Raw genomic sequence first — 9,033 nt, 5'->3', positions numbered from 1 at the left:
GATTTGGAGGCTGAAATCATATCTCTCTCTAATTAGAAGTCGTTTGCTATCCATCATTTGGGCCTAGAATCTTGGAATTCATTTTGGAATTTCATAGGTGGGTTGTTTGGTTGCCACAGAATTGGGCCGTCATTTCATTTAGGAAATCTAGCAAAATGACGTCATGGGTAAACACGATTCCGAGCTGAGACCTGTTATTTGTGTTTCTCTATGGAAGCCATTTACAAATTTAATATTAAATTCTGCTGTCATTTGCAATTCCTGTGACAACCAAACAAGTGTCCATTTCTAGAATTACAATTTAAATGAAATGAATACATGTATTCATTTCAAAATGCTACAAACGAAATGAAAGTTTGGCTTCCAAACGACTTCTAAGGCCTTGTTTAGCAGCCCGGTTTTTAAGTAGATACACGTGTATTACACCAGCCCAGTTAATTACTCGAAAATACACTTTATTCCTGTTTGGCGGGCCGGTGTCTAGCAGTGTAAGCCCAATTAAACCCGTGGAAACTCGGCGGGTTGAGCACTTTTCCAGCCGCAAGGTGGCCATCGCGTTTTATACACTCGTGTTTTACGGATCGGCGACGGGTATCAGGTGTCCGTCCAAAACACGTTGATTACTACTCTAACAGACACAGAAATCCACCGCTACCAAACGAGGCCTAAGTGTTTTTACATGGCAAACGTGCCTAGTATATACGTGCTAAACCATTTCCAGATGTTTTGACAACTTTTAGAGCATACTTCTAACCATGGGTACCCAAATTGCACGGGAAATTACCTGGGCTAAAGGAAGTAGGAAACACACACACCACACATACTCATCTCGAAATACTCTGTGTAAGTGTCTCAGATTTATCTTGACACGCTTCAATGTGTAGACATCTGTGAATCTATATAAATGTGAGGGAACGGAGGTTTTAAAGTAAAATTTGATTCTCACCTCTATTTTTTGTTGGGTCAAGTAGCGAGTCATGTGTGTACATTGGTCAAGTCGGGTGTATTCTGAACTACTCCCTCCGTCCGGATTTAATGGACGCGAGTAGATGTGGTTTTCAGCTAGCATCGTTGAGAAGCATAGGTTGGATTGCGTCAATTAAAAACGTCCAGAGGTAGTACTTAGCATGTGATGCCGTGGACTTCTGAGAGCCTACATACGTCATATGCCAATCCAAGACTTCCTGGTAAGGTTCGAAAGTCACCGTAACCCGTTCTCCAGCGGCGGCGCCACCACCACTGGCCGTGCCGCCGGTTCTGGTCGCCCGATGGGCCGAACGCAGGCACGGACCGCCGGAGGGAGTAGTGTAGACCAGACGGAAAGAAAGAGTCGCGGTCGGGTGCCGGACCGACCACACAAGGAAGGAAAACGTCGCGGCAGTACGTCCGTTGGCTCGTTGCGTGCGTGACGCGCGAGTGGGAGCCGTCCTCCCGCTCCCACTCCCGAGTCCCTTCCACCCAACCACAACCCGATCCGATGGAGATGAGGAACCGGTTCCAACCACAATCCACAACGCCAACGCCGAAATTAACCGCCGCGATCCATGGCGGTCAGGTCCCCATCCTCACCTTGGCACCGTGGCTCCTAAATGGGCGGTCACCTCGGGCGGGCGGGCGGCGTTGCTGTTGTCCAGCGATCTTGACGAGATCACGCCATCGACGCCACCGATCGGCTCTCGGTAAATTCATTGCGCGGCCGATATATATTCCAACTCCAATCCCCCGCTCCAAGCAGGGTCGATCTCCTCCAAGCCACTCTGACCCTGACATCTCCTCCGATTCCTAGATAAACAACTCTCGCAATCCCCTCGTTTCCTCCCACTGCTCGGTACCCGCGACTAGGGAAGGAAGGAAGGGCGTTGTTGTTGGAGGCGACGACCGATCGGCGATCGATCGATCGCGGCGGCCATGGGGAACGCGTCGTCGATGCTCACGCAGTACGACATCGAGGAGGTGCAGGAGCACTGCGGCTACCTATGTATGTTATGCCATTCCTCTCCTCAATCAAAATCCCCCTTTGATTTGGTGATGATTTCCTGATTCGGGGTTCTAATCTGGTGCTTACCGTTGTTCCCCCTCTCGTCGGAATCCAAAGTCTCGCAGCAGGAGATCGTGTCCCTCTACGAGCGCTTCTGCCAGCTCGACCGCAGCGCCAAGGGCTTCGTCTCCGAGGACGAGTTCCTCTCCATCCCCGAGTTCTCAACAAACCCGCTCTCGCAGGTCCGTTCCGCACCGCGCCTCTCCTCCTCCTCCGTCCTCTTCGTCTTATTTCTGGCAGCAGGAGCTCTGTTTTCATCGACGCCGATTTCTTTTTCTGGCTTTGGTCTGTTTGTTGTCCCTTTGTACCAACTGATCCGCTGCACGTGCCGATTAAGTGGTCTTGGATTATGCTGTTTGGCTACAGTACTTGGCTGTGCTGATTCTCTAGGAGAGTTACCCCACTACAGTACATAGTAGGGCTCTTACTGTTCCTCTGATAATAGTGGGACCGATAATTAGGGTCCTCTACTCCACCCCATTCAGGGCTGTGGTATTTGAGGATTTAACACTGTTTTGCTCTCACACATGTAGCCCAAAGACCCAACCCAACTGGCAGACATGTCAGATTCGCCAATCGAGTGCCAGACACTCCAATAGTTGTGAATATAATCTTCCTCATCTCACAGAACACACATACTTCTGACTGCTACTCAGCTCAGTAGTAGTAGCAGCAGCAGCAACAGCAGCAAGCTTGCTCAAGCTCATTCAGCGTAGCTATCTGCCAACTGCTGAAATGCAAATCAGCTTCTTGTTGATGATCATGATTCATCTCAGTGCTAGTCACTTGGACCTTTAGGGTAACTTTTGCCATGGTTTCATCCCTGCTCTTACTCCTGAACGGTCACTATGTAAACGCTCTAGCTTTGATTAGCTTCAGCAGATACGAATGTCATCGTAGCTTTCAGTTTAGGAACTAAAATCCACAGCATGTCTCGTTCCAGAAATAGTAATTTCAGCAGCCCGTGGAAGCTCGGTGTGACTGATATGATATATGCTCGGCGTATCACATCTGCCATATCTCACGCAGTTTTACCCACCAAAAGATTCACTGGCACTATTGAATTTCCCTTACTCTAAGTTTCCGGAACCATGACTTTGCTTCGAGATCTTATGGGTTTCAACTCTAGCCTACCCCAACTTGTTTGGGACTGAAAGGTTTGGTTGTTGTTGTTGTTGTTGTAAGTTTCACTGCCGAAACTTTGTTGTGGAGATTAAGCAGTGTCAACTATATTCTCGCAAAAAGTAAAATGTCAATCATAGACATGAGGCTGGTTTTGAGCTTCATTTTCTCTTGTTTCGTGCAGAGGTTGCTACGCATGGTTGATGGATTGAACTTCAAGGATTTCGTTTCCTTTCTCTCTACCTTCAGCGCAAGGGCCAGCCTTCAGCAGAAGATTGAGTGTAATGAAAAATCATCTTTGAATTCAGATATTTCATTTTTTTTCTCAATCAGAGTATATGTCGGTTATGCACTTCTAGGTCCTTGTTATTATAAACTCATTTTCTCGTATTTATTTGGTTTTATGTTTTATGGAGCAGTGATATTTAAGGTGTATGATATTGATGGCAAGGGGAAGGTAACCTTCAAGGACCTGGTAGAGGTTTTACGGGACCTGACAGGGTCATCCATGTCTGAACAACAAAGAGAGGTTCTCATTTCATACATACCTGTATTTCATTGCGTGGTTCATTCACTTGAAAGTACACTTATTAAAATAACCACAGCAGATATGAGCGTTTACTTATTTCTCTTAATCTTAAAAATAATTGGCATGCTTCCATTATAAACACGTCAAGTGAGCATAACATCTTTTCCGAAGTGGGGGCATGGTACTGAATTGTAGGTGTCCTCAGGACTATAAATGCTTGTACAAATATAATACACGTTTAACACATTCTTTTACTAGTATTCAAAATACATAACTATTTGGAACTCATCCGAGAATAATTAGGAGTTGAGTATTTGTACGTCCTTAGGCCTTAAAATGTAGTAGCTGTTACCTCTTACCATTTTTAGTAAAAAGTTCTGCACCATGCCTATTTTATTGTTATGAACAGAAGTATTCATAAGATTTGAATCGGTTCCTTTCAGAAAGTATTAACAAAGGTATTGGAAGAAGCCGGGTATGAAAGGGATTGCACGCTATCATTAGAAGATTTTATGACGGTACACAGCTAATCCTTGCTTACTGTTCTTTTGATAGATACAATTAATGAGTGGAAAAGCAAATTAGGAATCTGAGTTGTGCCATTGACCAATTCATCTACTGCTAGTCATTTATATATTATGTTTACAAATTAGGAACCTGATACTGCTTGTATTCGCTGGTTAAAGTTCTAATAAAAGAGGCCGTATGCATCACTTGATGCACTGGGGATGCCCCATTTCAAAAAAAAATGTCCTACTATCCACTGGATTTAGCATTCTTGGGCTGTATAATACCCTCTTTTCTGTCCGACTGTACCTGTTCTGCATTGCCTTCTGCTCTGTTACATTCTGAACTCAATTTATAAATTATGTTGCGATGTCCTGTCAGATCATCGACCATCCTGGTCTGAAGATGGAAGTGGAGGTACCGATCGACTAATGCGCAGCGCAAGCAGATTTCAGCAGACGAGATACAGGCTGTGTCTGGCTATGTCTTCCGAAAAGAAATTGTTCATAGCCAATAGAGCTCTAAACAGAAGAGAGTGGACACTCACTGTTGCTTTCTTGTTTATTTGTCCACATGCCTGAATCTTAGTAGTTCGTTACAATGCAGTGTTAGTGTAGTCTTATATCTGTCTGTTATGAGGGAACTGATGCAGTGTCCATAATAGTGAAACCTTGTTGCAATTCCAGTGATTTACTCACATTACGCATTATCAAAGATCATCATCAGTCTTGCTCTGGTTCTTTTTTTTTTTGGGTTTTGTACGGTTTTTCTTTTATGCCTTTTTATTTTTAAATTGAAAACTCAATTTTTTTTAAAATATGAATAATTTTAAAATGCGATCATTTTTTCTCATTTGAACATTTAAAAAATCAAAGTTGAACAATTTTTCAATTTTGGACAATTTGATTTTTTTTTCGAATTCTGGATAATTTGGACAATTTTCAAATTTGAACATTTTTTAAGGTTTTACAGTTTTCTTAATTTGATTGAAAATTCATTCAGATTTAAATTTGGTCCAGCTTCGAATAAAAGGGTTTGCAACCTGCCTTGTACACGGGAATATAAGCTTGGATATCTCCCTTTGGGGAGCAGAGTTGCAACCAAATGGACTACGGCTTGGTTGCTGTATAATTAAAGAAAAACATACGTATTACTTACAATGTTAAGGAAATCGGTAATTGTTAACTGCTCGGTCGGTTTGGGAGTAGCGATTAATCGGAATTCGGACGATTAACTGATTTAATCGGTCAGCTATTAATCCTTGCAACCTACACAATATAGCACTTAAAAATAGTTTATATAAGAAAAATGATAGTATAAGAGCCTCTATATGTCTAGCCCTACTTCTCTAGAGCCTAAACCCCAGAAAAACATGTATGCTTCTCCTCCATGACCAAATCTTCAAGGTCACGAGTGAATCAGGATCCACTAGCCGAAGTTACGCTCCTTACTTCCACTTCTTATCCTCTCACCTCTAAAGTTTAACTTCTCCCACCACCTACCTAGGGTAGGTCCCATCTTACACCACAACCACCTAACCTATTGAAGGCGTCCTTGAGCTCCTGCACTAGCTCCTCAACGATATGCATTGAAAATTTTATAAATTCTTTGACCAAGTGTAGTAGTTAATCATGAACATACCTAGTAATCGGACTTTCGGTATGATTAATCGGGCTAAAGAATTAACACAAGCGATTAATGGTAATCGACACGGTCATGCCCCTAGTAGCGATTAATCGGCCTAGTAATCGCTGAATCGGCCTAGTTTTTGAACAATGATTACTTATTTTGAGTAATCGAAGAATGAATAATACCAATCCCTATTTATCGCTCATTGTCTCAGGTTAGGAGGCATCGCTTTGGGAGCGAACACTTCGGTAAACAAAAGAAGCGACAGGGTGCTCTATTGTTTCGATTTTTTTCTGTTTTAGAAATATTCAAGAAGGTTATAGTCGGGTTTTGTGCAGTTTTTGGCCTGTCTGTTTGGTTTACGTTCGGTTTTAAACTACTGTTCGAATTAAAATTTTGCCCAAATTCGAAGACTATTCGATTTTAAATTTTGCTCAGATTGAAATTTGTTCAAATTTAAGTTTTTCTCAGATTCAAAAGTTGTTCAAATTCAAATTTTGGTTAGATTCAAAATTTGGCTCAAGATTCAAAATTTGTTTAGATTTTGCTCAAATTCAATTTTTTTCTTAAATTAGCAAAAAAATGTTGTGAATCGTGCATGCTCGTGTTTGACCTCGGGCACGGACAAGACAAGGGTTGAAAACCAGTGGGCAACAGCTAGGTTCGACGATACCCTGGCGCACGATGTTGGGCGCGGTTGGGGGGGGGGGGGGGGGGAGGGAGAGGTCCTGTCCACCGACCTGGTCGGCACAGATGGAAAACCGCACACCTAGGCGCGGGATGTTGGGCGCGGTTGGGGGGGGGGGGGGGGGGGGGTGGGAGGTCCTGTCTGGTCAGCACGGACGGACAACCGGACACCCAGGCGCGGGATGTTGGGCTAGCCCATTTACCTTTATTCTTTCCACTATCGCTACGCAAAACCCCAATCTACCAAATTTGCGAGCTTCAAATTCCGCTGGGAAGATTGGCCACATCGTCCGCCAGCGCGACGGCGAGTCGCTGGGGTCCACCATCGTGGTCCACACGTCGGGCAGGCACCACCTTCTCACAATTCACACGTACTCCTGCACGAAGAGCCTTCCCAGTACGTCATGTCCCGAATCTTCAGCCTCGGCGGCCACCACTGGCGCATCTTCTACAAGCCCCATGGCAAAAACTCCAGGTTCTCGGGTTACGTATTTGTCTCCCTATTTATCGACGAAGATGTTGCGGTGGCGATAAAGGTGAAGTGGGACATCTGCTTTGCCGCCAAGGAGGAGGCAGAGAAGGTGTCGCCGCTAGCATCGAGGCCGGTTACGAATTCACTTCCGAGAACGAATGGTTTTACAACAACTTCGCCACGAAGGAGGAACTCGAGAGCTCCGGGCATCTCAGGAAGGATTCGTTCACCGTCCGCTGCGACATCGTCGTTGTCCGAGGTTGCCGCGCGGTGGACTTCGTCTCCGTGCCCCCATGCGACCTGGGCTAGCACCTAGGTGAGCTCTTGGAGACCGAGAAGGGCGTCGACGTGGTGTTCGAGGCCGGCGGCGAGACCGTGGATGCGCACCGGTGCGTGCCCACCAGAGGTCTTGTATTGGTGGTTCAAAGCCAAGAGGCAGCTGGCCGTCGTGGAAGGGTCTTTCGATTCTTCGCTAGCACGGTGCTCCTGACTGTGGATGCTCTGGAGTCACCGGAACGTCTACATTTTTCGTTGCTGTCGTTGGCCAAAAATGAAGTACGAGACTGGGCTCGTGCGGGTGCGCTTGGTTTGATTGTTTTACTTCCGAATGATTGGGAGATATGATGATCTTTTTTCTGTTTTGTGTTGAGTTTGTACTACACCTTGTTGTGTTAACCTCTGTTCTCTTCCATTCCAATACAACGAGACGCAGATCTTTGCGTGTTATCAAAGATTTTTTAAAACTATATTTATCATTCATGAACTGTATATTGCCCTCCTGTTATGTACTGCTGGACTTGTTATGCATTGTCCTCTGTTCTTCTTTCATGGACCATCGAGGTGGAAGTGCTGATCAACAGATGAAGGGCGCGTGCAGATTTGAGCAAATGGGGATGCAAGTTCTGTTTCGCTTCGTCTGCAGAATGCAATTGTCCACAGCCAATAGAGCGTGAAGCCGTGAACAGAAGAGAGTGGGCACTCACCGTTGCTTTCGTGTGTACCTCCGTATTTGTCCATATGCTTAAATATAATCCTAGTTTGCCACAATTTAGTGTCACTGTAGTCTTTTTTCTTTCTGTTATGAGGAAATGCAGTGAACCTCTGTTACAATTTACAATTTGCAGACATAATTAAACATTCTAAACTTCAATTTGCAATGGTATCATAAATGTGGGATTTACATGAATTGGTCGTTCACAATAGGAGGCTAATACACGGAAAAAATCGTAATCTAATCCAGGGTTCATATGAACTAGATATAACTTGACGGAAATTTATATGTGGAGTAGAAGTTTTGCAAAATGTACAAAATACGCATGCCTGACAACGCCACGTTTGAAGTCTGCAAAAAAGTATGTAATCCTTTGCGGTCAGTACTTACTAAATATAACTTCTAAGCTTTCCCTGACAAGTTAAACAACTTCTGTTAGTTTTTCTCAGGTAAAAAAATGGTCATTTTTGTTGGTCAAATTTTAAATTCAGGTGCTTCTGCCTACCCTCAACGTGCATGATTATTTTGACAATATTTTGCAAATATCTCGTTTGGTTTGGAGTTTTCAGCACCGAGCCAAAACCCACAAGTAGTCTGGAGTTTTCCCCAATGTTTTCTAATGTCTTTTTTTTTCTGTCAGTGTTGGTTGCTCCCAACCTTAGAGCATCCAGCTGTCGCGGTAAAATTCGATGCTGTAAATCTTGGTTGTAGCACGCTGCAACCAGATTTTGTGCGCACCGTAGACGTGTCCTTCACCGGAGGCCACGAAGTGCAGCATGCGCAAAATAGCCAAAAAAAATGTTCTTCACCGGACGCTGCAAATTACAGTGCGCCGGAGCAAACAAGATACACACAAGAATATAGAATCAACAAGATCAAATAAATGAAAATAAATCAACAAAAAATTATCTAGTTACAAGCCAACAATAAATTGATCTGTTCCCTCCACAACTTTTGTCTACCATAAACCGAACCACCGTGCTTCGGCTTTTTATTGGCTCGCCAAACCAATAGCATCGATATGTTCTCTTCATCGTCAATATCAAGTTTTTCGTCTC

General features: G+C 44.1%; 1 protein-coding gene across 1 annotated transcript; it reads left to right on the top strand.

Moving 5' to 3' along the window:
* The first annotated feature begins 1,487 nt into the window (after positions 1–1,487).
* On the top strand, positions 1,488–4,915 carry LOC127305227 (uncharacterized). The gene is made up of 7 exons (XM_051335620.2): positions 1,488–1,679; positions 1,787–1,978; positions 2,096–2,220; positions 3,345–3,441; positions 3,580–3,689; positions 4,133–4,207; positions 4,578–4,915. Exons 2-7 carry the CDS (start codon positions 1,909–1,911, stop codon positions 4,626–4,628), a joined length of 528 nt encoding a protein of 175 aa, XP_051191580.1. The 5' UTR covers positions 1,488–1,679; positions 1,787–1,908; the 3' UTR covers positions 4,629–4,915.
* The last annotated feature ends 4,118 nt before the right edge of the window (positions 4,916–9,033 follow it).

The sequence above is a fragment of the Lolium perenne genome, chromosome 6, assembly GCF_019359855.2.
Source record: "Lolium perenne isolate Kyuss_39 chromosome 6, Kyuss_2.0, whole genome shotgun sequence".
Classification (NCBI taxonomy): domain Eukaryota; kingdom Viridiplantae; phylum Streptophyta; class Magnoliopsida; order Poales; family Poaceae; genus Lolium; species Lolium perenne.
This window is presented reverse-complemented; position numbering and strand designations above follow the sequence as displayed.

Bases quoted from the DNA above. Each gene is read 5' to 3' on its own strand.
- LOC127305227 (XM_051335620.2), top strand. From the start codon at position 1,909: ATGGGGAACGCGTCGTCGATGCTCACGCAGTACGACATCGAGGAGGTG. The intron at 2,221-3,344 runs GTCCGTTCCGCA...TGTTTCGTGCAG, and splicing joins CAACAAACCCGCTCTCGCAG to AGGTTGCTACGCATGGTTGA. The intron at 4,208-4,577 runs GTACACAGCTAA...ATGTCCTGTCAG, and splicing joins CATTAGAAGATTTTATGACG to ATCATCGACCATCCTGGTCT.